At 47.2% G+C, this 27915-nt stretch overlaps 2 protein-coding genes across 2 annotated transcripts in view; one reads left to right on the forward strand and one right to left on the reverse strand.

Moving 5' to 3' along the window:
- plekhh2 (pleckstrin homology domain containing, family H (with MyTH4 domain) member 2) overlaps positions 1-26956 on the reverse strand; it is a 56535-nt gene extending 29579 nt beyond the window's left edge. The window contains exons 1-2 of the mRNA XM_083774854.1: positions 26817-26956; positions 22630-22781 (exon numbers count right to left, since the gene is read on the reverse strand). Of these exons, the coding sequence (XP_083630980.1) occupies positions 22630-22752 (123 nt within the window). The 5' untranslated portion in view covers positions 22753-22781; positions 26817-26956. The remainder of the gene's footprint in view (positions 1-22629; positions 22782-26816) is intronic.
- Positions 26957-27709: 753 nt separating this feature from the next.
- The window catches only part of thada (THADA armadillo repeat containing), a 135125-nt gene continuing 134919 nt past the window's right edge, over positions 27710-27915 (forward strand). The window contains exon 1 of the mRNA XM_083775633.1: positions 27710-27820. The gene's annotated coding sequence lies outside the window, so the exon portion shown is untranslated. The remainder of the gene's footprint in view (positions 27821-27915) is intronic.

The following is a 27915-nucleotide window of genomic DNA, read 5'->3' on the forward strand; positions in this document are numbered from 1 at the left end:
GGTCAGGTTGTGGCCTCCTGGTGGCGCTATAATAAGCCAATGTGAAATGAGTGCCATTTCTTCTTACGCCTTGGATGGCAATTGGATTATTTGAGGCATTTTGTTCCAAAAATGTGTTTTGCAAAAATCCACCTGTTGGTCCAGTCCAATGTGAAAAGGGTGTGATATATTCCTCAGCCTAGTAGGGCCAATCCTGCAAACTTTGAAAGCCAATGTTAGCCAATTAGGATGAAATGTGAAATATTGGATAGATACAGCTTGAACACATGACTATAGAGATAGTGTGTATGTGTAACGATTTGCAGAATCTTTGGACAGAATATGGAGGAGTAATAACAAAAAAATTGTTTTTCAAAAGTCGGTCTCCTGGTGGCGCTATAACAGGCCGTTCTGGAAAATGTGGGGTTCATCGTTGGCATCCAGGGAGCTGGTAACAGACGGACGGACACACGGACGGACGGACACACACACACACACACGGACGGAGTGCAAAACATATACTCTCTCCCCATGCCTTCGGCCTGGTGGATCTGAAATATGGAGATATGAGGTTTCTGCTTGATAGCAACACTATATTAGGCTATGCACAAAAACAAATTTCACCCACATTTTTGAGTGGTGGAAGAGCAATGTCCATGTTCACCTATGTGTCCGCCTATGTATGTGTTAATGAGCACCAGTATGACTATTAGTACCAGTAGGGGCGCTGTTGTGCCAGAAACAGAGAGAGAGATAGTGCTGCACGTGCTGCACTGTTGCCTGCTAATGAGAGAGAGAGAGGAGGGGGGGGGGGGGGGAGTTGCACCACTCAGTTCACACGGGTGTGATTTTTTTACTAAGTACTATGTACTACATTTTTACTATGTACTATGACTATGACAATAAAGCTGATTCTGATAGGCCAATCCCCCCTCTCCTCTGACCTGAAAGGAACCATTTATTTCCCTAGATAGAATGTTGACAGAGCCTCTGTGGTGACGTATATCAACCCCATTTCAACCCAAATCCACATCCAACACAAACAAATATGTCTTTGAGAATGATGCTGCACGCTCTACAGACTAGCGTAGTGGAAGACAATCACACAACTTTGGTTTATTTATCTGGTTTGTTTTTATTTCTTTTCCTGTAAAAAAACAAACATCCACAGAGCTCGTTTGAGTTATCCACTTGCAACAAATTGACCCTTTTTTTGTCCCATATTTTGAAAGATTTTTAAAAGCTTTCGCCTAATATGACCGAAATAGGGACACCAGTTTGGAAGTGGTTAAATTATTAAAGAGAGAGAGGAGAGAGGAGAGAGGAGTTGCACCACTCAGTTCACACGGGTGTGATTTTTTTTAAATTCACAGATGTTGTGGCACACCCACATAAATGTGTGAAGAAATGTATTTCCTGTCCTGGTATGAGTATAGTATTGAAAGAAAACAACATAACAAGGGAATATATTGGTTAAAATACGGTTGAATATTTCCCCCCGAAATGTAGTATACGGGAAATATGTTTTGTTTTGTGTAGTTCATCCATGGGCATTCATTTTCTGTTGGCAAGGTTTGACCATGGGGGGAGCTGTGGGGAAAAAGCATGTTAGCAATAGTTCCAGGAAGTGAGGTACCAGGAACATCTATACAAATACAGGAAGTGAGACAGCCAGGGGTTCCATTTTAAGTATCAATAAGAGTGTTTGGTGGTGGTTTGTGAGTGACAGGAAGAAAGAAGAGTTTGATCAAGGAACATTTTGAATTTGGTTTAGCTCTGTATCCCTTCAGAGCTTTTGGACAAATAAGAGGAATATACTTTACCCCCTGTTTTAAGCAATGCATTGCCTTTTTTTATTTGATGGCTTTATGGATGACTTGGTTTTCGTAAAATAGAAGATCTATTTTTGGTTCGATTACCTTTGGATTTGGATTAGAAAAAACCCGAGTTTGAACATTTTCATTTGAAATCTAATTGATTGTTCAATTGAAGCCTTCAATTGTTGTCTTTGTTTGATTCGGTTCAAGTCAGGTAAAGATAATGCAATTTAATTTCAAAAGCAACAGTTTTGTGCTTTTCTTTTGGTACAATACAGTTTGTTTACAGTATAAATAATTACTGACGCGGGTACAGGACCTTTATTTCTTTTAGTTCTTTAATATAACTCAGACATACACGTTGTCGTTTATGGTTCTGAATGTTATAATGTAACAGCCCAAAATACACCACTGTCCAAATTATACCCAGTGGGCTAGCCTGTTTTATAGCCTGTTTTTCATTAAATATGTTGTTCATAATTATTTTAAGCACAACAATGGACACAACTGTGTGTGTGTGTGTGTGTGTGTGTGTGTGTGTGTGTGTGTGTGTGTGTGTGTGTGTGTGTGTGTGTGTGTGTGTGTGTGTGTGTGTGTGTGTGTGTGTGTGTGTGTGTGTGTGTGTGTGCTGTTCTGAGGTCAGTGTTGGGGCATCACATATACTGTACAAGGCCTCTGTGTGTCTGATCTGAGGACTGTTGGGAAACTGTTAAGAATGTGCTAGAATGGCACACAGGCTGACAGATCTGAGGTACCAGAACAGTGAGAGAACACACACACACACACACACTCTTGTGATACTAGCGCACACATACACGTGTGCGCACACACACATACACAAGTGTGCGCCTACTGTATGTGTCTGTATACATGCATTTTGTGCGTGATTGTGTCATGCATACACAGATGGTCAAGTGTGTATGTACCACTGACAAAGACTAGAAAGCTATAGTCACCCTAAAGAGATCATAGATTGATGGATGTATAGACACACACACACACACACACACACACGCACGCACACACAGAGAGAGAGAGAGATGCACATGCATGCAGAAAGTCCCAGTGGGAACAGACTATGCAGTAGAGATGACTTAATGAGCAACATTCCTCTTGACATTCCTGGGTTCAAAGTGCAGGAAGCGGCAGGCAGACCACTGTCTTTCTGAGGGAGATCTCTAAAACCCCGTTCATACTTTGTCGCATGACGGTGTCGCGCGGCGGAAATAGCCGACCCGCAAGCTCACAGTCACAGAGCGCCGCGCGCCAGGCGCGGCCATGCAACGGAGCGTACATTTGGCTAAAAACCACATGCAGCCTCTTCTGGATGAGAGACGGGAAGGATCCAGAGTGTTCATTTAACTTCCATTTGTATTTTGTACACTCTCTGAGCTACAAATGGATAAATTAACACAGTGTTATATTTAAATTCCTGAAATGATGCCTATATAACATCAGGTCCTGACAGAGGACTTTAGTGGAGCGGCTCGCAGACCTAAAGCTCAACGATGTGTTGGACTATAGCAGACCTCTAGCTCCCCCTCCATTTTCCTTCAGTTCCAGAACGTAGTTTGAAAGCGGACCCAGCCCTGTCCAGAGACTGTTATATAGAACCACACCCTAACAGAACCACTCACTGTTTCCACTGGAAGGCCTTCCCTGGACCCAACTGCAAGCAGACACATTTTTTATGACGTGTGTGTGTGTGTGTGTGTGTGTGTGTGTGTGTGTGTGTGTGTGTGTGTGTGTGTGTGTGTGTGTGTTCATAACTCGGTGTATAGTTTTATTTTTGAGTGGTGCAACCACTCATACAACCAGCAATGTCCGTGCGTATCTGTGTAGCCGTGGTCATGAGCACGAGTATATGACTTATTAGTTCCATTAGGGGGCGCCAGAAACAGAGATAGTGCTGTGCCTGCTGCCTGGTAATGAGAGAGAGAGAGAGGTGGTGGGGGGGGGGGGGGGATTGCACCACTCAGTTCACACGTTTTTTAAGATTATTTTGTGGCTTTTGTGCTTTGCCTTTTATTGATAGTTATTATAGTTACAGTGAAGATGGAGAGAGAGAAGGGGAGAGACATGAAGCAAAGGTCGTCATGAACGGGACTCGAACACGCAACGTGCTGTACGGCCAGAGCCTATATGTGGCAGCATGCGCCTGGACCACTAGGCCAGCAGGCGCCCTGTATAGTTACGCTTTTAACTTTTTAAGCATATTTGACTCAGGTTTACAGGTGTAAAACAGTGGGTGAAATTATTTGTCGTACAAATAATATAATATATAAAACAAGCAATGCAGAGGTGGATATTTAAAGATGACACTAAATGAGGCAGTTATTGTTGTATGTTTCCATACACCGTAAAATCCTCAGTGTCAATTTCATTCTGACAGTGTCAAAGGGTGCGGATGTAGGAAGTTCACATTTTTTAACTTTTACTTCTACGTTTACCCCACTACATTTATTTGAAAACTTGAGTTACTAGTAACCTTGAAGATTGTAGTATTTTACAAAACATACAATAGCCCCAATAGTCTTCAGCCCCATATTCTGTATACTTTGGCTTTTTGAGAATAAAAGGTATTTTATTTTTACTCAAGTACATTTTGAATACTGGACTTTTAATCTGCATTGTGGTATTAAGTAGTAGTACTAAGTAGTAGTATTAAGTAGAAAATGGGAGTACCTTTTCTGCCACTGGAAGTAAGGTAGAGTTGTGGTACATTCAGAGGACCCTACAGACCTGCAGTGTATTTATAAATGGGCAGGAGTGATCCTGTTTGAGCCAGTTCGCTCCACTCTGTCTAATATTGTAGGACACGCGAGAGGACAAGGAGAGTGGACACACACACACACACACACACACACACACACACACACACACACACACACACACACACACGCAGAAAGATGGCAGAGGCAGTGGTGTGCAGATGTGCCATCTTTGCGTCCATTTCTGTAGGTCCTGTACTGTGCCACAGACACCAAACCACACGTCCCTCTCGCAATACACATATATAGCACCAGGCACAGAATAGTACACTAATTACAGGCCGTGTATACCGTAAGTTACAGCTGGAAAGGACATAAACACACACACACGCGCGCGCGCACACACACACACACACACACAATCTTTTACTGTCTATACGGCACTGGGGACATTTTGTATTAAAAAGTATTTTCCTCATGTGGCCCAGAAAAAGGCCGGTTTTTATTGTCCTTGGGGGCTCAGATTAGCACAAGTAGGAGTAAACATAGGATGACGATGAATGTGTTTTTCCACCATATGGCCAGCACTCTGCCTGGGCTCAGACACCATTAATAAACAGTATCTGAACTATACTATCAAAGTCATGTACAATGTGGATTAACACTTTTCTCTGGGATTTAGTGGAAACCAGAATCAGAACCTACAGAACCTACAAAGTAAAACGGTGTTAATTTAACCATTTGAAACTTTTAGAGAGTACAAATATAACCATTATTTGTATTAAACTAAACTAAGGCAGCAGTTTAGTAGGCAGAGGCTTTCTGGTAATCAGAAGGTCGCCAGTCCCGGCTATAAACTAAAACTCTCCAAAAGCCTACTTTTCCCAGTTAATAATCCAGCCAAACTAGATAGCTACAACCAGTTCCCATTCAAATTAGAACGTGAATCCTTTACATATTTGGGCGTAAAGATCACTAGCTCATACAAAGCACTCTACAGTCAGAACTTCAACCCCCTTTTGGACAACACAAAGAGTGACTTGGAACGCTGGTCAAAACTTTCATTCTTCCTTGTAGGCCGTATTAATTCAATAAAAATGAATATACTGTTTCAAATGATCCCTGTGTATCTTCCAAAATCTTTTTTTTCTCCAGCTCGATCGTATAATATCTACTTTCATCTGAACAAAGCTCCATCTCGGATAAAAAAGGCCAGCCTTGAAATACCCAAGGATGAGGGTGGGTTAGGCCTCCCTAATTTTATGTTCTATTACTGGTCAGCCAACATTGTGAAATTGGTACACTGGACGGAGGCCTTTGCTACAAATAGAGGACCACTTTGGTCAAACATGGAACTGCAATCTAGCCTTCCAGTCTCTCCAATCTCTCTACTGGCGGCTCCACTGTCCATTAAACTGCAAACCTTTAATCTAAATCCAGTGATTCAAAGCTCAATAAAAATTTGGACCCAATTTAGGAAATATTTCAAATTACAAAAAATTTGTGGTCTCTTACCTTTGACGACCAATCCAAGTGTGCCCTCACACTTGGATCTAGCTTTTAAGGCATGGCATAGTTGTGGAGTGATATTTTGTGTGGACCTTTTTGATGGAGAAACATTCAAATCCTTCGGCTCACTGACTCAGGAATACAACATCCCAAGAAACCATTATTTCAGTCTTTGTATTTGCCTTGTATGTATATGTGCATGTATGTATGTACGGGCGTATATATATATGCATTTATATAATTTTTTTCTTTTTATATAGTTTCTCAGTTTTTGTCCCTTTTTTCTTTTTGTTCTGTCTTTCTATTATCTATTATCTATTTTATGGGAAGTTGTATTTATACAACGTAGTTTCGGGAGAAGAGGCCTCCTTCCGCTCGACCTTAACCACTCCCCCCTCCTTATCAATCACTCCCCTCCTTATCAAACTCACCTGCCTGTCATTATCACCTGGCCAATCCTGCCACAATCACCACAGTATAAATACACCTGTGCGCCAACATCTACCTGTTCTCACTACGTGATCCAGAACCCGACATGCCAGAAGTGTCTTCTTGCTGTCCCCGCCGACCTGAACATACAACGAAACGTAAGCGTAAAACTGCTTGACAACCCGTCAATCAGCCGTTAGTTTCATTTTCTGTACTGCTCTCAAATCTAAGATAAATCACTTGTCACTCCGTGCATTTACTTGTATAGTGTAGTGATTTAAACAACACCCGTGTTCGTGTCCTAAACCGAACATTAAAGTGCTGCTTAGCAGCGGCGCTTTTCGCTGGTTTTCTCTCTTTTTTCTTCTCCACTCAAAAGAGAAGAGAGAGGAAGCCGCAGCCCCGCGGCAGCGAAACAATCCACCAAAAAATCTAAGATAAATCACTTGTCACTCCGTACATTTACTTGTATACTGTCGTGATTTAAACATATAAAATACCCTTGTTCGTGTCCTACACCGAACATTAAAGTGCTGCTTAGCAGCGGCGCTTTTCGCTGGTTTTCCTTCTCTTTTTCTTTTCTCACTCAAAAGGAGAAGAGAGAGGAAGCCGCAGCCCCGCTGCAGCGAAACAATCCACCAAATGGATTCTCACAATCAGCGCGAGCTGGAGCTTCACGCTTCAGATAGCGAAGACGTCCTATTTTCGTCAGGAAGCTCTAGCCGCGTGTCTGCTATTCCCGACACCGGCATGTCAAGCTCGCGCTCGGTCCCGCCGGCACAGCCAAGGCCAGCGGAACCGAGCAGCAGCAGCAGCAGCAGAAGCAGCCGCGCCACGTACTCGCGATCCTCCTCCTCTGTCGCCCCAGTCATAGCCAGCTTCGGCCAATTAAATCTGTCCGTCGCCGACTGGACGGTGTCCGGTCTCCAGCGCCTGCTCACGGCCAGAGGGATTCCTTTTCAGAGGACGGATAGAAAGGCGACATTGTTCGCCCTATGGCTGGCAAAACCATCAAGCCAACCTGGACGTGGCGCGGCCCCGCCCCCTCCTGCCTCCCGGCAGCTACAACAGGCACGTGCCCGGCCCACTTCCCCCCCCCTCCCCCCCTCACACACACGCCGGCCGGCGCACGCACAGCCTGCTACAAACCACCCTTCCTCCCCCTCCTCCCTCTCTCCTCCCCCCCCCACAAGCACGCTGGCTCGTGTGTCAATGCGCCCCGCAGGCGGGCGCGTAATACGCCCCGCAGGCGGCGGTCGCGGCGACACACCTCGCCCACTTCCAACCTCCTTCCCCTCCCCCTCCTCCCCCCCCCTGAGCACGCTGGCACGTGTGTCAATGCGCCCCGCAGGCGGGCGCGTAATACGCCCCGCAGGCGGCGGTGGCGGCGACGCACCTCGCCCACTTCCAACCTCCTTCCCCTCCCCCTCCTCCCCCCCCCTGAGCACGCTGGCACGTGCGTCAATGCGCCCCGCAGGCGGGCGCGTGATACGCCCCGCAGGCGGCGGTGGCGGCGACGCACCTCGCCCACTTCCAACCTCCTTCCCCTCCCCCCCCCCCCTCCCGTTCTCTCCCCTCAGGCCAGCAAGTGCCTCCTCCCTTCCCCCCTCAAGTCCACCGCCGAGCACTTCAGGACCACACCGTCTCCCCCTCCCCCCCCGTGTCTCTCTGCCGTGGTCGATCCCAACAACAAACCCGCAAGAGATCCCCTTCCTCCTCCCCACCCTCGTCCTCAGCAACACAAAGCGGGCACTCGACCCCCACCTCCCCCTCCTCCCCCCCCGCCCGCCAGCCTCGCAGAGACCGCCACCCCCCCCTCCCCCCCCCCCCACCCATCCAGGCTCTCCGTTACTCGCCACCACCCCCCCCGGAGCCCACCCAGCGCCAAACTCGACGCCAGTCTAGCCACCGCTCACCACCTCCCCCCCCGGAGCCCACCCAGCGCCAAACTCGACGCCAGTCCAGCACCGCTCACCACCTCCCCCCCCGGAGCCCACCCAGCGCCAAACTCGACGCCAGTCTCGCCACCGCTCGCCACCTCCCCCCCCGGAGCCCACCCAGCGCCAAACTCGACGCCAGTCCCGCCACCGCTCGCCACCTCCCCCCCCGGAGCCCACCCAGCGCCAAGCCCGCCACCAGGCCCACCCGGAACCCACCCAACGCCAGGCTCGACGCCAGCCTCACCGCCGCCCACCACCCCCCGCCAGTCCGGAGCCCACCAGGCGCCAGTCACGACGCCGCCCGGCCCCCTCCCCCCCTCCTACCCACCTGGAGCCCCCACAGCGCCAGGCTCGCTACCACTCGCCCCCCCCCACCCCTCCTGCCCACCCCGAGCGCACCCAGCGCCACAGGACTCGTTCCTCTCACCACCCAGCACGCCACGGTGCTCAGGGCACCCCCCAGCCACCCCAGCATCCCCCCGCCGCACTCGGCCAGGCTCCGCCCCCCCCTGCATTCTCCGCCACCACGGCAACCACCCAGGCCACGCCTCCTCCCGACCCAGCCCAGGTCTTCTCGATGCTCTCCTCCATGCTCCTCGGAACCTCCCAGACACCTCTCCCCTCCCTCCCCCCCGCCTTCCAGATGCCCTCCGCCCAGCTCCCGGCCCCCACCTTCACTCTGGCATCAGCCACCCTGGCTGCCCCCCCGCAGGCCGCCGTCCCCAGGCCGTCACCAGTCCCGCCTCACCTCCGCACCCTCATTCTGAATGGTACGTACGTAGACCTGGCAGAACTCATACAACCATCACTCACAGACCCCCTCAGGAACAGAGAACTCATCACCCCCCTCGGCTGCCTCGCACAACTCCGCCAACCCCTCCCCACACGGTCACGGGACCTCACCTCCACAGAGTTCGCCTTCGCATTCTCTCTGTATAGAGACGTGGTGTGTTCCGCGTACCCTAGCCGCCGAGCCGAATTGGACCAGTACCTCACCCTGGTCCTGGAGCTGGCCATTCGGTTCGGCGGCACGGGGTACTACACGTACCACGTTCTCTTCACCACCCAGGCGGCTGCATGCGTTCAGCAGTTCAACCAGACAGTGTACTGGGGGGTCCTGGACCACGAACTCTACTGCAGGGTATTCGCGTCCAGGGCCTCCCTTTCCTGCGAGGTCTGTGGAGCTCCCTCCCACCCCGCCTCCGCCTGCACCACGGCCGTCCAGAAGCCCAAACCCAAACCCGCTTCTACACCCACCTCCTCCGCCCGCCCTCCGGCCCAATCCACCCGCTCCCGCTCCGCAGCCCAACCCCCCCCATACTCCGCAGCCCCCCCGCCCCCTATAGTCCCCAAACAACCTGCCAACAGCCTCATCTCCCCCACCACAGCCACAGACAAGCAAGGTAGGCCCATTTATTACCAATCCGGCAGGATGATCTGCAACAACTTTAACCACCTTGGCTGCTCTCAATCTTCCTGTAGGATGCTGCATGCCTGCTCCTTCTGCGGAGGAGCTCACGGCCGTGCAGCATGCCTTCACAACCCCACGTGACTAGCACACCGCCACCTCAGCACCCCCGTCAAAGTCCCAGCCCTCTCCCACTCCCTCCGCAACCACCCCGACCGTCAGTTCGTACACTTCCTCATCAACGGCTTCACCAACGGATTCCACCCTGGCTTGCTAGCCATCCCCACCACTTCCCACACCTCCCACAACCTCCTGTCAGCCACCCAAGATCCAACCACGGTTGACACCCTGCTCGCCAAAGAGGTCAAGGAGGGCTTCATGATGGGGCCCTTCCACGAGCCTCCCTTCCCCCTGTACCGTATTAGTCCGATCGGCATCGCCACCCGAAAGTACTCGGGGAAGAAGCGCCTGGTCGTAGACCTTTCCTCCCCCCACAATTCACACATCCCCAGCATCAACAGTCTCATCCCCAGTCACGACTTCTCCATGCAGTACCACACCGTCAACCACGCCATCAACCTCATCCACCTCACAGGCCGCGGATCCCTCCTCTCCAAAGCCGACATCACTAACGCATTCAAGGTCCTCCCCATCCACCCCGACTACTGGCACCTCTTCGGAGTCCAGTGGAAGGACTCCTACTACTTTGCCGTTCGCCTCACCTTTGGATGCAAAAGCAGCCCAAAAATTTTCAACGCCCTTTCAGACGCCCTGTGCTGGATTCTGATCAATAACCACCCCATAGCCCACCTAGTACACCTCCTGGACGACTTCCTCATTGTCGAGCCCCCTCCCCCCCACCCCACACCCGGCCTCTCCATCCTCAGGACCGTCTTTGCAGACGTCGGAGTCCCCCTCTCGGAGGAAAAGACCCTCGGCCCCGCTACCAGCCTGGAATTCCTCGGCATCACACTGGACACCGTGGCGTTCAAAGCCTCCCTCCCCCAGGAGAAACTAGACCGCATCACCCTCCTCCTACAGAACTACCTGGTCACGCCCCGCTGCACCAAACGCCAACTCCTGTCCCTCCTCGGTCACCTCAACTTTGCCCTCCGCATCATCCCCCAAGGCCGCCCCTTCCTATCCCACCTCCTCACCACAGCATCCTCCGTACGCTCCCTCCACGACCTCATCACCATCACCGAGCCATGCCGCACCGACCTCCGCCTCTGGTACCACCTCCTCTCCAAGTGGAACGGCATCACGTTGTTTTACGACACCCTCACCACCCACCCAGAAGACATCCAGCTCTACACAGATGCAGCCCCCTCCATCGGTTTCGGCGGCTATTATCAAGGCCGCTGGTTCGCCTCAGCATGGCCACCAGAGTTCACCACCCTGTCTCACTCCGCCACCCACCCCTCCTCTGCCCTTCACGAACTCTACCCAGTCGTCATAGCCACGCTTCTTTGGGGCCACGAATGGTCCCGAAGGAGCATCCTCATCCACTCCGACAACACCGCCACCGTCGCAATAATAAACAAAGGCCGGTCTAGCTCCCCTGACATCTCACCACTCCTCCGCCGCCTCACCTGGACCTCCGTCACTCACCAATTCATCCTCCGTGCGGCACATGTCCCAGGTCACCACAACCAGATAGCTGACTCCCTCTCCCGTTTCTCTTTTCAGAGATTTCGGCAGCTCGCCCCCGAGGCGGACCCCCAACCGACGCCAGTTCCTCCCTTTTCGGCGACAACCTTCATCTAAACCCCCTCATCCGTCAGCTCACCATACAAGCTCAACACCACATCCTCAACGGATTCTCGCCGGCTACCCTTACAACCTACCTCTCCGCCTGGAACGCTTTCAAGCGCTTCCACTCCATCTCTAGCATCACCTTCCCTTCCACTCACCTCCCGGTCATCGCAGCCTTCGTCACCTACGCCCACTCCCACCTCCGCCTTCGCACCTCCACCACACAAGTATACCTGAGCGGCATCAACTTCTTCCATAAACTTCTCCACGGGTCCCCATGCCCGTCCGTCACTCATCCCCACATCATCATGTTACTCCGAGGCCTTCGCCGCACCGAAGCCCCGGCACCCTCCGGCCGCCAGCCCCTCGCCTCCGACTCACTCCTCAAATGCCTGGCCACGCTCCGCTCAGGTTACCTGTCCCCCCTGGTCGACCTAACCCTGGAATGCATGTTCCTCCTTGCCTTCTTCGGGTTCCTGCGGTGCGCAGAATTCACTTCCTCCTCCGCCCGTTACGACCCTTCCCGTCATCCTAGCCTCTCCGACATCACCTTCCACTCCTCCGACTCCCTCACTTTCACCCTCAAACACAGCAAGACAGACCAGCTCGGGCGTACCTCAGCAATCCACCTCTTCCGCACAGATCCCCCTCTCAGCCCCTACGAACCCATTCTCCGCTACGTCTCCACAAGACGCTCCCTTAACGCCTCACCACACGACCCCCTGTTCACCACAGAGACGGGCTCCATCGCCACCCGCTCCTGGTTCCACAAGCACCTCCGCCGAATCCTCACTCTGTCTGGCCTCCCCTCCCAGCTCTACTCCGGCCATTCATTCCGCATCGGCGCAGCCACCACCGCGTCCAGACGAGGCCTCTCGGACCACCTCATCCGAATCCTCGGCCGCTGGTCCTCCCAGGCCTACCAGTCCTACATCAGGACCAACATCACGGACGTCCAAAACGCCCATCTCCACCTAGGCCGCCTTTAAACTTTTTTCCCATTCTCGAGATCCTCACTCGCTCCCTTCCTCCAGTCCCGCACTCGTCTCCCAGCAAGCTCTTTTTGGGGCAGTTCCGGAGCAGAGACGCCCGCTCTCCGAGCGCGCTTACACGGCGTCCTCTCCCGAGACTACACCCCCATCCTGAGTCTCACCCATCCCGGGTTCCCCCCCTCCCCCCTTTCATCATTCAATTTACCAATAAATGGTTAAACTTGAGCGAAGGTGTGGTCTCTTACTAAGTGAAGGGAAGTTGTATTTATACAACGTAGTTTCGGGAGAAGAGGCCTCCTTCCGCTCGACCTTAACCACTCCCCCCTCCTTATCAATCACTCCCCTCCTTATCAAACTCACCTGCCTGTCATTATCACCTGGCCAATCCTGCCACAATCACCACAGTATAAATACACCTGTGCGCCAACATCTACCTGTTCTCACTACGTGATCCAGAACAAACCCTCCATCCACCCCTTCTACCTCCACCTCAATAATCACACTTGTCTCCTTCTCTTTCAGGAACCCGGGCAGTTCCGGAGCAGAGACGCCCGCTCTCCGAGCGCGCTTACACGGCGTCCTCTCCCGAGACTACACCCCCATCCTGAGTCTCACCCATCCCGGGTTCCCCCCCTCCCCCCTTTCATCATTCAATTTACCAATAAATGGTTAAACTTGAGCGAAGGTGTGGTCTCTTACTAAGTGAATTACTTTTTAAATGTATTTCTGTCTTCTGTGATTTCGTGTGCTATCTTATTGCTTATATCAATTTTCGTGTGTGTGTGTGTGTGTGTGTGTGTGTGTGTGTGTGTGTGTGTGTGTGTGTGTGTGTGTGTGTGTGTGTGTGTGTGTGTGTGTGTGTGTATGTGTATACTCTATCTTTATATCTACGTTTGCTGTTTCTGGACAGGGAGAGGGGGGCGGGATAAAAAATGGAACTGTTTTGACTGAAATGCTTGTCTGTAATAACCTGTAAAAAAAAGAAGGTTGCCAGTTGTCGTCGTCCCCCGCCCCTAGTCTCCCGTCCCCCCTACGCCCCCCCCCCCTAATGTTAGCAGCGACATATAGGCTAGGCTTTGATACACATTAGGACGAATTTGTGCAACTGTAAAGATAAAATGGAAGCGCTAGGATGCGTCGTATCCGCTTATACTCACAGATCATTTCCAGCGCTTCCACGCTTCCAGACTTCATGACTGAAGCATTTGAACGTTTTGGCGGGGGGGGGGGGGGGGGGGGGGAGGGGCAACAGTTTGGCTCACGAGACGAGACTACTTAACCACTAATAGCCCCCCCCATGAGCAGTCATCAGCTGGGTGTAGCTGAAATTGAACTTCCCCTGTAGGATTAACAAAGGTCTACAGTACATACAATACGGCATACTCAGGATTTTACTGGGTACCCCCCCCCCCCTCCCCCTCCACCCAGCCCTGTGACTCGATCCAACCAGGGGTTTCACCTCAGTAGGCAGCACCCTGTTCACATCCACACACCGGAGTTGGATGTTCATTCCTGGAATTCCACAACTGACTCACTGTGGCCAATTCCCCCTTTGCACTCCCTCTCTCTCTCTCTCTCACACACACACACACACACACACACACACTTCCATCTCTCCTCATCTCTCCATCCACAGCCAGCCAGCTCACAAAGCCGCTCTCTCCATGGTCGACAACGCTCAACCCAGCACTATATATAGTTAGGCTAGGTCTCTAGGCCAAATATGCTCATTAACACTCTTCAACGTCGTAGTTAAGACTAGCTCACTGCCAATTCTGTACACCCACGCTTTAAAACGCACTAGCCAGACTGGCACAATGCCAAATATTTTCACTTAAAAACTACATCTCTGGCACGCTTGCATTCATCAGCGGGTGTTTAAATTCCTCGCAGATACCAAGCACTTGCAAAACCAGAATGAGAAATATAAAAGATATAAAGCACACATATTTCTACAGTGCTACCAAATATGGTGGATAATTGTACTGTAAATATACATGACCTACGTTCAACTGCCAGAAGGAGCATTTTAAGGAGCAGAAAGCTCCTTAAAATCTGACTTTGTGGAAAAGCCTCAGATTCCCTTCCGTGAGTTCTACAGTATGTAGAGAGAGGTATCTGTGCGATTTGACCCAGAGTCTACCACTCTATCAAGATGGAGGTATTGGCACTTTGAACATCAGTCAGGGGGGGTGCTTGCCAACCACGTTATCATAGTTACTATAGAACCGTGCCCGTTGGGGGGTGATCAGGTGTGATCAATTGGCTAATAAAGGGCAAGGTCGTGCATCATTGTGATGATTGTGATGTCAGAACCGGCCAGCTCCATATATGGAGATCTAGGGGTGATCAGGTCCAGAACCCGGGCAGAGGCTTTTGTGCTGGTTCTGGACAACCGGCGATCCGACGGACTTGTGTGGCTGTGTGTGCTCCACTTCCTGTCGATTTCATTGGATATCATTGGTCATTTGACCAGTTTCATTGGATTTCATTGGATCAAATCGACAGGAAGTGGAGCACACACAGCCCAGGAAAAATGTGAATGGATAAACTAAAATAAATAATACAAATCACACCCGTGTGAAGTGAGGGGCGCTAATATATTAACGTTGTTACGAAGGAACGGAGTGCCTTGGATAGATACTTGGCCTCGGTTACAAACGTCTAACTCATGTTGATTAGGTGATGCAATGGTGATGTAGAACAATTAACAGACAATAAACGACACATTATGACGTAAATTATCCCTTTATTGTCAATGCATTTACTAAACAAACTTTGAACTAAAGACAAACATTTAAACCTGTGTATACCCTCAAAAACTAGATGTCAAAATGTGAAAAGCCATTTTGGCGATATCAAACAATATCAATGAGGCTTTAGAAAAAAGCTATAACTAACTGAAACAGTATTGTGTTGATGAAACTGATGAAAAAACACTAGAATCATGCCCTTAGTTGTTTTACTTTTTCAATATTTTAGCGGGTAGCCTACTGTATATGACATGTTATCCTCCCCCCTCCCCTTTTTGTAGCTGTGCCAATTTGACAGGGAATTTGCTTTTCAAATGGCATGTTTTTAGTTGTTAATTTGTTATATTACACAATAATATTTTGTTTAGAGCTAACACATTAGCCAAGGCATGTTAGTTATGAGCTCAAGTAAAACTTAAGACCTAAATCTCACACACATATGGTTCTAACTTCCGTAGTGAATGTATTGTATGGATAAACACTTATCCACATATAATCCACACAAACATCCGCCCGAGCACAAACCGATGCAGACAGACAGACCCACCCACGCATTCTCTCTCTCTCTCTCTCTCTCTCTCACACTCACACGCACACGCACGCACACGCACACGCACACGCACACACACACGGTAGACAATAGAGGGAATGGACAGATATGTGCTGACTCGGCTGGAGATGAAATTGGAAGCATATGTCTGTATGAGCAGAGTGAGACAGAGCTGGAATTTCAAACGTACGTGTTTAGACAGTGTTAGTTAGCATGCAGTGTTTGTTTACTTTTGTTTTTCGCTACTTATTCTAATCATTTCATATCGCTCCACAGTCCACAGTGACGTTCTACAAGCTCATAGCGCGCCACCGAGTGGCGCGCTACGAGCTTGTAGGTCTGCTATTCTTGAAAAATCAAAGAACGACTGACAGAACATAGCTTTTTCAGAAAACTGTCAGGATGTAGAAAGACATTTTTCAAATCTGATCTCAGGTCAAAATGGGTTAAGCCAGGCATATATGGCACATGATCCTATTAGCCTCTCTCAGTTGTAATGGACATGATGAGTGGTCTGACACATGACTGGTCCTCGCGGTCTGTGAAGCCATCCTGCTGCAGAGACGAGGCTCGCTCTCTCCAAATGTGGAATCAATCAGAGTGCAAGAGTGCAAACCATAATACACCACTGAGTACTCCACCCTATGTGGTTTGTGTGCGTGTGTGTGTGCGTGTCAATAGTGACATTGAGGATACTCTGATTTTCATTGTAGCAGTGAGTAGTTCAAGACTATATGGGTTACTTAGTTCATAGGGTGAGGCTAGTTCATTGTCTCCACCAGGCCGAAGGCCTAGGGGGGAGAGTGTGTTTTGTTAAAGCTGCTATCCACATCATAATAGATCTCGCATACAAAAACATTGATAACAAAAAAAAGTACTGGCAGAGTAGTTTGTGTCCCTGATTGTGTGTCCCTGGTTTTTCCCCTAATGGGACTGATGGAGGGTAGGTCGGGACTTGATTACCCCGGCTGGGTCACCCGAGTGAGTGGTATGATGTTGCGACCCGAGGACCTTGGGGATACATCACTGAACTGAGGATACATGCAATGTTTTTTTAGTTAATTGAATTGTATTTATTGCAAATAAGTTTGAAAAACAGTATGTAATTGTAGATCAGATCAGGGAACAATTGGTTTTCCTGTTGTTTGCGTTATTGATACCAATTAAGGTAATTTCAGACGGGGAGCGTGCGACGCAGACGTGGTCGCCTGGGTCAACGAGATGTCTAGCTCCAGGTGTGTTCATGAGGGGCGCGACTCGCGTAGTGGAAAAACAAAATGAAGCTCAACACAATCCAGGTCTAGTCAGTTGTCGGTGTGTGCACGACACGAGCATGCGTGCGACAATTTCACGGGACCGCGCCCATGTAAATACGCGTGCGTTGTCGCCACCCCTCAACTTCTCCGCGTGTCCAAAATAATTGCACGCCTCTCAATGAAAGTGAATCCCTATAGGCGTGTCAGTCGCTGCCTGTCTGTTACTGTGATTGTGCTTGGTTTGTCCCAACCTCCCACCTGTTTAAGAGCAGGCATGCTGCCAGGAACAACATCGGGCTTGCACTATCTAATGAACTTTTGGAGGTACTGTAAATAATATAAAGTAGACGTGTCTATTTTGTGGAGCCTTACATTTCCATAAGGACATTATTTTGTACACTGAGTTATATTAACACTCTTTGTGTAGTATACTGTAGTAAGCAATAGTAAGGCCTGCCTGCCAGAGAGAGAGAGAGAGAGAGAGAGACGGGGGAGACAGGGGGGAGGGAGAGAGAGGGGGAGAGGGGGGGGAGGGAGAGAGGAAATAAAATTGTGATGTTTTGAGATGGATAAAGTGGGGCAGGGAGAACAGTATCCAACCAACACACTGTTCCACATAGCTGCCCCTCTCTCACACACACACACACACACACACACACACACACACACACACACACACAACGTTGCACGACAAAGTACGTTTTACTGTTTGACTGACAGACTGACTGACTGTTCACCTCTGTTCTCTAGCTCACTTCCTGTGCTGCGCGGTGCAGCGCACACAGCCACTGTTTACCAAACCAGGAATTTCCTCCCATGGGCAAGCTAATCTATGAGACTTCACTCCTCTCTTTCTCTCACTCTCTCCAGAGGTGGGAGAGGTACTCCATTTTTTGAGCAGTGCCAACTGCCTCCATTAATAAGTGACTTTGTGTGTATGTCTGTCTGTCTGAGTATGACCCATTGACCCTTGCCTGAGTACAGACACTGACCCTGGGCCATACACTACACTGCGGTCAACACACACACACACACACACACACACACACACACACACACACACACACACACACACACACACACACACACACACACACACACACACACACACACACACACACACACACACACACACACACACACACAGTATATTGCACTGCTTGGTTCAAACAGGTGCAATCTTTTTTACTTGGCTTGTAGGCTTGTTGGCTGGTTTCGAATTGTATAAAATAGGTTTTATATGTTTTGTAAAAAAAAAGATGAAAAAACTATGTAAAGGTGCTTATGTAACTTAAGCTGTAGTTGAGTCAAAAGTACATTTGCCATTGAGATGTACTGGAGTAGAAGTATAACAAAATGGACATTCTTGAGTAAAATAAAAGTACCATAAAAGTATGTTACTAACTATATCCACCACTACTTCATCTTTCAACCGAGTCAGTGTAACATGTTCAGTTGTTCACGGAAACCGCAAGCCACAATCGTCAAATTCATTCCAAAGCCAAATTTACACATTTTGAAAAATAGCACAACATTTTTAGAAAGTATGGTAATTGCAGCCACAAATAGCTTACGCCATTTAAGAACATATTATTTGAGTTATTAGCTTTCCTTTTTTGGCAGGACAATTACATTTTAATCGGTGCAATCATGTGTTATTGAAATACTGAGTAATGAATAGCATGTTATATTTATTATATACTGTGCAAAGTGTGAGGGACCAGCTGGAATGAGAGCAGGCATGCTGCTGAGATGATGTATGATGATGTTTGATGATATGAGTGCCCCTCACTTCACACAGGTGTTATTTTTTTGAGGGGCGCAGGTTTAATGTTTGTTTTTATTTCAATTTTTTTAAACGCCATTGACAATGAAGGGAACATTTACGTCATATTGTCCCTCATTACATCATATTGTCTCTTTATTGTTAATGGCGTTTAATGTTTGTGTTGGCACCGTTTGTTTTACATCACCAATTAAATCACCTAATCAACATCAGTTAGACTTTAATATATTAGTGCCCCTCACTTCACACGGGTGTGAATTTGAATGATTTTAAATGCTTATGGAGCTAGAGCAAGCCTGAGTTCCAACAGCAGGTTAATTCTTGTCTTTAAGTTACCACATTGGTTATATTATATTTGAGAATATAAAAACTGACACGCACGGGTAAATTGACACGTGTGCAGTTGCATCAGGTGACGGACACGTATACGTGTCTACAGCAAAGTGGGCCTCAATGGCGGGATGAATCACCACCAAAACGCTTTCTCTCAACCCCCCCCCCCCCCCTTCCAGCTCTACAAACACCCACGCACTGAGATATTAGGGGGATTTTTTTGGCGACATGCGTGCTCCCCCGCGCACTGATTTAAAACAACAAGCCCTGGCCGAGGCAGTGGGAGCACGGTGGAGAGTTAAGCCCGGTTTATACTCTGGCGTACGACGGAGTCATGCGCTGAGAATAGCTCAATGTCAGCTTGATGAGCTCATAGCCGCACCAGGAACTACAACCGCTTGAGGTCAGGGGTCATTCTACGACACAAACTCAAAGTCGACTCCATCCAAACAAACTATGGTTCACAAACTTCACACACATTATGAATAAAGTGGCCCGGTGTTGGTGGCTCTGCCAGTGTTAAGTGCATATCACACAGATGCATTACATCATGGATTCACCTCATGGCCCGTGTTCCCCCATATACATAAATATGTAGATGTCTCATTGGCCATACAAGGGGTCATACATCAACGTTGGCACCATATTATTTGGCTCAGCTGGCCATAACTCCAATACAAGAAATAAGCCTCAGTTGTACATACAGTAGTAAGTACCTGAGACTACATGACATTTGTGAGAGAATTATATTATATTTCATTATATTTTCAGCCAACCCCGTCCTCACACTGTCTGGGAATCTCAGCACGACAGCTGGTTTGCTGGTCCAGTTCCTCAGCAATGTTGACATAATAATCTATTTTGCTATTTTCACATTGTTTGTTAATTAGTAAGTAAGGCTATGGAATTGTAATTAAGAAATTATGCCCTCGTTATCCATCTTCAGGTGTAGTTACATCAGCCTGTGCCCGTGTCTTGGTGCTGTTGTTTGGGCTATGTTATTTATTTGAATATTCTACAAAGTAACCTTGGGAACCATCAATTCTAGAGCCATGTACAGTCAGTAGCTCAGAGAAGCTATCTCCTGTACCCTTATAGGGCATATTCACACTATGGTCCCGGACTCCCGGGTGTGCACTCGGGACCACTTGGTGGTAAAATGTTTGTGTGAGCTTTACATTCAACTTATAATTACAGGTGACCCTGCAACCGACAGCTCGATATACTAGCCTACATGGATATCACTCATAAACACGGCAGAAGACATTCATTATCGCTACAGTACAAAATGCAAGAAAGGAAGTTCTTTTTTCAAATCTCTAACCCTAACCAGTGAAAATGAAAGGTTTTTCATTTTGAGGAGCGCTAGCCCCTCCAGTGCATGCAGGCTTTTGAAGATCCCGTCATATGGCATTTCTTTTTTAGAGCACTTATGACGTAATCGTTGAAGATATATTACAATGTTTGTTTAGACTCTAGTCTAGAGCACTTTAGAGCTAGCCAAGTCTATGGACTTTAATGTTTATTTAAGGCGCTAAATGACGACGCAAGACGTCACGTGACAAATATAAATGCAGTGGGCGACCCTCACTACTTTTTATATAAAATACATCTATTATTATTATTATTTTGAAAATATTTTGAAATAATTTAAAAAAGGGGGACATTTACTTGTGACCCATTCAAATGGGTCCGAGACCCAGTGCTTGGGAACCACTGCTGACTGGAGTTGGTTCATTCCCAGCATGCAGTGAGTGGCAGAGCCCTGTGATCAGGCAGCTGTTTACATTAGAGCTCTAATCAGCCTCCCTGGAGAGCAGCGGAGGAACTAGGCCACCGAACGGCAGGGGCCGGCCCTCCTCTGTGTCCCGCCACGCGCACCACAAGATGTGTGTGTGTTTCAGTCTGTCTCGGATTTGCTGTCTAGTTACGTCTATCACGGAACACACAGATGCATTGCACATAGACACGCACGCACACTGAGCCTGTACTGTTTAGTTTATATAAATAATCAAGGCTGACACTTTCAAATCTCTCTACCACAGAACAAAACAGCTGATTACAAATAAAACATCTTTCGCAATTCCTTCTTCAACTCATTTCCGGAGTGACCTTTTAGCCCTCACGGATCTCGTTTCCGATGCTCCAGAGGTTCTGTGAGTGACATTAACACAAATGTTGTCTAATTTGAGCTCAGGCTTCAAAGTTTTGGTGGGCGATGGGAGGGGCATTCTACTTTAGGAATTGTGGGAAGGTACAGCTGATGAAACCACATCCCTGCTTTGCTAGAGTTCAGCAAAAAAAAAGGGATTGTGGCTCTTAGCCTATGATAAATCTGTCTTAACACACAACTTAGTTTTAGTAAATTGGAATTTTTAAATGGTCAAATGGATAAATTAAGTAATTACTTGGAATTGAATCACAAATGTTGGGGAAGTAATGTCTTGTTTAGCCATGGAAGGTTCACATACAACTCTTACCAAGTTACCGGTAGATAAAATACCTTATGGGTAGTTTTTTCATACTCAAAATAGAACAAATTAGGATCAGGATTGGAAGTTTTAAATTGTCAAATGGATAAATTAAGTAATTACTTGGAATTGAATCACAAATGTTGGGGAAGTAATGTCTTGTTTAGCCATGGAAGGTTCACATACAACTCTTACCGGTAGATAAAATACCTTATGGGTCGTTTTTTCATACTCAAAATAGAACAAATTAGGATCAGGATTGTACTGTGTATCTCCTTGGAAATGTTACCCCATTTTGGGTGGGAACCCCTTTTGGTGTTGGCATTATGTTATGCTTTAGCTATTGAAAAATAGCAGATCTACAAGCTCATAGCGTGCCACCGAGTGGTGCGCTACGAGCTTGTAGTTCTGCAAAAAAAAAAAATCAAAGAAGACTGACATAGAAACATAGCTTTTTCAGAAAACTGTCAGGATGTAGAAGACATTTTTAGAATCTGATCTCAGGTCAGAGAGGATTGGTCCACTCTCACTACCTTTACCAGCTCAGATTATTTCAGCTGTGATTCCAAACAGTGATGTTCTGCTCACAAGATTATTTCTCCAACCACAATTTTACTTACCACTGAAATATGATTGACATTTAAAACAGATAGGTGGCTAAACTGGACCTACTTATAGCCATCAATTACTTGAGTTGTTGCCGGTTCTATAATTTATAATTGTATAATCTCAAGCCTTGTGTTTCATCCTTTTGTACAAATATATGTTCATGCTGTTCATTTTGTCAATCAATGAATCAATCGATCGATCGATCAATACAACACAAACTGCACAAATGGACCCTAGCCAATTTGTAGCTGTAAAATGGAACCACTCTCAAGAGTAAAATATGTTATACTCAGGATCAGGATGTTGGTGTGTATGTATGTTGTGGACCAACCTTGTCTGCAGTGAGTTCTCGTATCTTGATGATCTGCACTCTGAACTTCATGAGGAGAGCCTCCAGGACCAGGCACTTCTCCTTCCAGTCCTCCTGGCTCATGGCCTCCTCCCCCTCCGCCATACTGCCCAGCACTTGAGCCTCCAGCTTTCCTGTAACAAAATGCAACGCGCGCACACACACACACACACACACACACACACACACACACACACACACACACACACACACACACACACACACACACACACACACACAGAACAACATAAGGCAGAATCATCAGAAAACATGACATAAAAATTGGAACTGGTGGTAGAAACACCATTGGCCCATTCAGGGCCCATTCAGGCTCATTGGCTGGGAAGGGGGCGTTCGCTATAGATGGCACCTAATGTGTGATGTTGTAGTGGAAAACAAACGCTGGCACACAACCGTGGAATGACGGATGCCAGCATATGGACGTGCTGACTCAAATGGAGGTGTAATGGTCCATTTGGGTCATTTTCTACACACGTAAATTAAGAGTTAAATTATTATTATATATTTTAATTTTATCCCACGATTTTTGCAACCCTTTTTTTCACCCAGTGTCAATGATCTAATCATGTAATCCTGGGCACTACACTTCCTCTGCCAACCTGGGGGGGACGACGACGACTGACCTCATGCTTCCTTCTATGCATGAGGAGTCCACGCTGCTTCTTTTGACAGGGGAGAGTTTTCCCGGCGGAAGGAACACGGAACAGTCCCCTCCATCAGGCGCCCCGGCTGGCCAGGGGGAGGTAGCTTAGAGACCAGGATTACTGCATGTTTTTTGTGGGGGTACCTACCTACCCTAGGGGACACGGGGAGAACATGCAAACTCCACACAGAAAGGCCCTTTCGCCAATCCCGCCTCGGGTATGGGCACTGATGACGCGGAGGAGAGAGCACGCCCCCAGCATCCCCAGCGGGAATCGAACCCAGGACCTTCTAGCTGTGAGGCGACAGCACTACCGACACCGTGTGTAAATAATGATAGATGATGGATAGACCTTATTGAGCCCATCGGTTGTCATGGGCAGTACCGCGGTGACGTGGTTATGAAACATAGAACAGATACAGAAAAAGAGATGCAACTTAAGATTTTAAAAATAAATAAATAAATAATAGTAAACAGGTAGTCATGTGCAGCCATTTAGGAATAAAGTATAAATATAGTCCAAATGTACATTAAAAAAATCTATCTCCATGTGAGTAAATAATATAGAAAAATACAGAGAATACAGAAAGTGAGGTGATGACAGAGCGACGGGGAGGCAGACACAAACAGAGGAGCTGTTGTTTTGCAGCTGTTTTCCCACAAACCAACACCTGAAATATTCCAGGACTGAGTCCAGCTGGAGGTGTGTGTGTGCACGTGTGTGTGTGTGTGTGTGTGCGTGTGTGCATGTGTGCGTGTGCGTGTGTGCAGGGCCTGGGCAAACAGAACACACTGCTTTAGCTCCAAAACATGTCGACAGCACGGGACAGACTACATCATGTTTTCCACGACTATCTCTGGAAACAACGGTAAAGGAACACATGTAGAGATAGAAAGGAAGAGGAAAAAATTGACACACACACACACACACACACACACACACACACACACACACACACACACACACACACACACACACACAGAGAGAGATGAACGACAGAGTTGTTTACTGAATTCAAGTGAAAGTGTCATGAACATCGGTGTATTTCTGCCGAAAGACGGGGAACGTCGTACGACAAATTAGGTTTTACTGCTTGACTAGTCTAATAGAGTGATTAGAAGATAATTGGGATTTTTGATGGACGAACAGTAGACTACTGTGTACTACTGTGTCTACTGTTCGTCTACTGTTCGTCCATCAGAGAGAGAGAGAGAGAGAGAGAGAGAGAGTAATATGGAAGAGGCATTCTGATGGAGAGAGCAGGAAAAATATAGAAGGCTGCCCTGCATGGTTTCTTCTCCACAGTAATAACCTCTCATTACCAGAGAGAGTGCAAACATGTGTGTAGGAGGAGGGCCATAATCGATCTGCCACAGGCGTATTTCTGTTGCCTGTTTGTTGTGGTAAACAAGGCCCAGACTGGAAATAAAAACACATCCATGTGCCCAGTGATGAAATGGAATGAAATCAAAATGACATTTAATGTGTATAGAAGCCTGGGAAATCTATCCAAACCGTGTCAAGAAAGAACAGGAAAGGACTTAATACTAATACCGGTTATAATAAATGTTATTTGTATATTGCACTTTTCATTCACAAGGAATCCCAGAGTGCTAAAAAAGGACTTGAGAAAGAAAGAATAAAGTTCCTGACACGTACAGCATGGACATATACAGTTAAGGTTGTTGCACACTGGACGCGTTTTTCGGAAAACCCGATGGAGAAACGCAGCTAAAAATCTGAAAAACGCGCTCGGTGTGTGGGGACCTTTACTGCTAATTATTATATTATATTATATTATCTCCTATGTTTTCGGTGCTATTCGTCCATCCTTGTGCTTGTCAGTGTGTATAGCTAATCTCCGGCACTGTTGGACCGATCAGCGTGAAACTGTGCAAGCACACTCTCCGGAGCTGAGGCCAGAGCGGAACCACTGCCCTAAATTGTCGGCCATATTTTTTGCAAAACACATTTTTGGATATTACTTCTACACATTTTTGTCAAACATCCCGCATGCAGCTCAGTACACCTTATCTGTATAGTCATGTGATCAAGACTGGTCTGTCGGATTTTTCCATATTCCATCCTGATTGGGTAAGATTGGCATCTAAAGTTTGCAGGAGTGGTCCGTTTTGAACAAAATGCCTCAAATCACGAAGGCGGCGTCCGATTGCCACACAACTTTCCCCACACATTCCCACTACTAGGCCAAGCAAGACATCAAATTGGTCTCATGGTGCACTATAACAAGGCTAATTCACACATTCTCCCCTAGAGGAATAGGAAAAATCTCTGCCCCACATTTTTCAAAATCGTGTTTTAGATCTGCTCTTACAGATTGTGTTCGAACATCACGCAAATCGGTACACATTAATCTCAATAGTGATCGATAGTGACGGACCTGTCAGGTGTTTTATATTTCATCCTGATTGGCTAAGATGGACGTCTACTACCTAGCCTGGCGAGGACCTATGCTCCGAGGAGCACATTTCTATCTAGTTAGTTAGTTAGTTAAAAAACCAAGCTGTGTTTAATTACCATTGCATGGCAGGCACACAGAAGGAAAAAAAAGCCTATACTTGTATGTTAAACATTAGTAGATTATTCAGTATTTATAATTTCATAATACATTTTAAATGCATTATGGAACTTATTTTCTGTCATGATCACATTATGCACACCAGGCACCATTCAGTGAAATCCAGTGATTAGGCTGGCTACTAGTTGACTTTCATTAGTGGTGCAGCTCTTTCCATATAGGCATGATCTCGCTCCCTTATTTGCCCACTTTTGGACACTTCCCTCTTTTCCTCCTAGCTCTGTTTCTCCATCATTCCATAGTGATGATGAAGGGATGTGGTGAGTGGAGAACATGAAAGTCCAGTTAACCCCTGGACCATGCGGGGCGGGAGGGAAGCTCGATCTCTTTCACTCTCTGACGTCATTGTCTGTCTAGTGTAGTCAGTTTATAGTTGTCCTCTATATCTCATTCTAATTTAATATAGAACAACTATAGAATAGGTTACATACCGGTAAGTGTGATCAGGTCTATGTGTGTGTCTCTGTATTATAATGTTACTCTACTCTATTATCGGTGGGCAACAATATTATGCACTATAATGACTATTGAGTAATGACTAAATGATGTTTGCAACTAACTAGCCTAGCTAGTTAGTTAGTAGGCCTAGTCAGGTGAGTATTCAGTGACATTGGTTTGAAATATATATTATTCAATTTCAATCACTGACTCTGACTCGAGTGACTGCCTTTTACAGTCTATGGTGACTGCAGATCAGATCAGACAGCAAAGTAACGTGTCACGTGAGAAATTGTTTATTTGTTTCCTAAAATGATACACTGTTTTAAAACCATGCCTGCTGTGGCTGTGAGATATGACCAGGGCCAGCAGGGCCATAAAAACAACGGTGTCATTCAGATTTATAGAGCCCCCTCCATCTCCCATTTAAAAACACACTATATTTCATTTTTTCTTTCTAGACTTACCTTAAACTCTGATGGAAAAGAAGCGATGAGGGGGATATCACGCCATATCGACTCCAATGTCAAGCAACTGTTGTTATTCTGATTGTATTATACTTCATTATGTGCAAAGACGCGGATTTTTTCCTTTCCCCAAAGTTTTCATTTCAGCTCTGAAGCTGAAGTTGAAAGAGGGACGGCTTCAAGGCGTGGTTTCTCCCCACGGGGGCGTGGTTTCACGTTACTCGGTCCAATCATATGCTCGATAGCCGCCGCTATGTACACGCTAATATATACGCAAGCATACCGCCCGATCTACAAGCTCTGAGCGCGTCCCGCTGTGTCGCGTCCTGAGATTGAAGATCGGCTATTTTGTGTGCGCGGCACCTTCGTACGACATGGCCACAAGCCGCAAAATAAACTCTAGATTGGCATGTCCCTTAAACCAATGAGAAGTCGGAGCGCTTTTTGTGGAAGCAAATCAGACGCCCGGACCCAGTGTTGCCACGTCTTAAAGGCTAGCTTGTCTTGGGCTTGTTTTTTATGTAAAAGTTGCTGTTGCTCGTTTGTGTAGTATTTGCATATTTGGGCTCATAGATATCTATGCCTGGGCTTGCTTCATAAAGTTGTATACTATAAACCACTGGTTAAGTGGTTATCAGACATTCTCATGTCAAGGACACTGCGGACAAATATACCCCATACAAGATTTGTGTTGTAAAATAATATATTTTTTTCAAGATTTATTTGAAAGGAAATAGTTAATATGATTATGAAATTCATAATATGAATGATGAACTAGTTGTGTGATCATTGATGTGCCCAATACTGCCCATGATCCATGTGGCTAGAAGATTGCTTCCAGTGGGCCAGTTCGCTGAACTTCGCAATATCTGGCAACACTGTAACTGACGTATCACACACGTGTGCGTGCCATGGATGGACTGAACTGAAGCATGTTTTATTTTTGTTCATGATATACATTTTTATGTGTGAATTCCGTATAGTTTCAAGTCAGTGGACATCTGGTGAGTGTTACCTGCACGTCGTGTTTTGCAGTGCTGTGTTTTAAGTGGCAGACAGCTGTCTTGTCTGGCCATGGTGCATGCAGTCTGTGTACCAG

Source organism: Protomyctophum parallelum (assembly GCF_964188405.1).
Source record: "Protomyctophum parallelum genome assembly, chromosome: 10".
Lineage (NCBI taxonomy): Eukaryota > Metazoa > Chordata > Actinopteri > Myctophiformes > Myctophidae > Protomyctophum > Protomyctophum parallelum.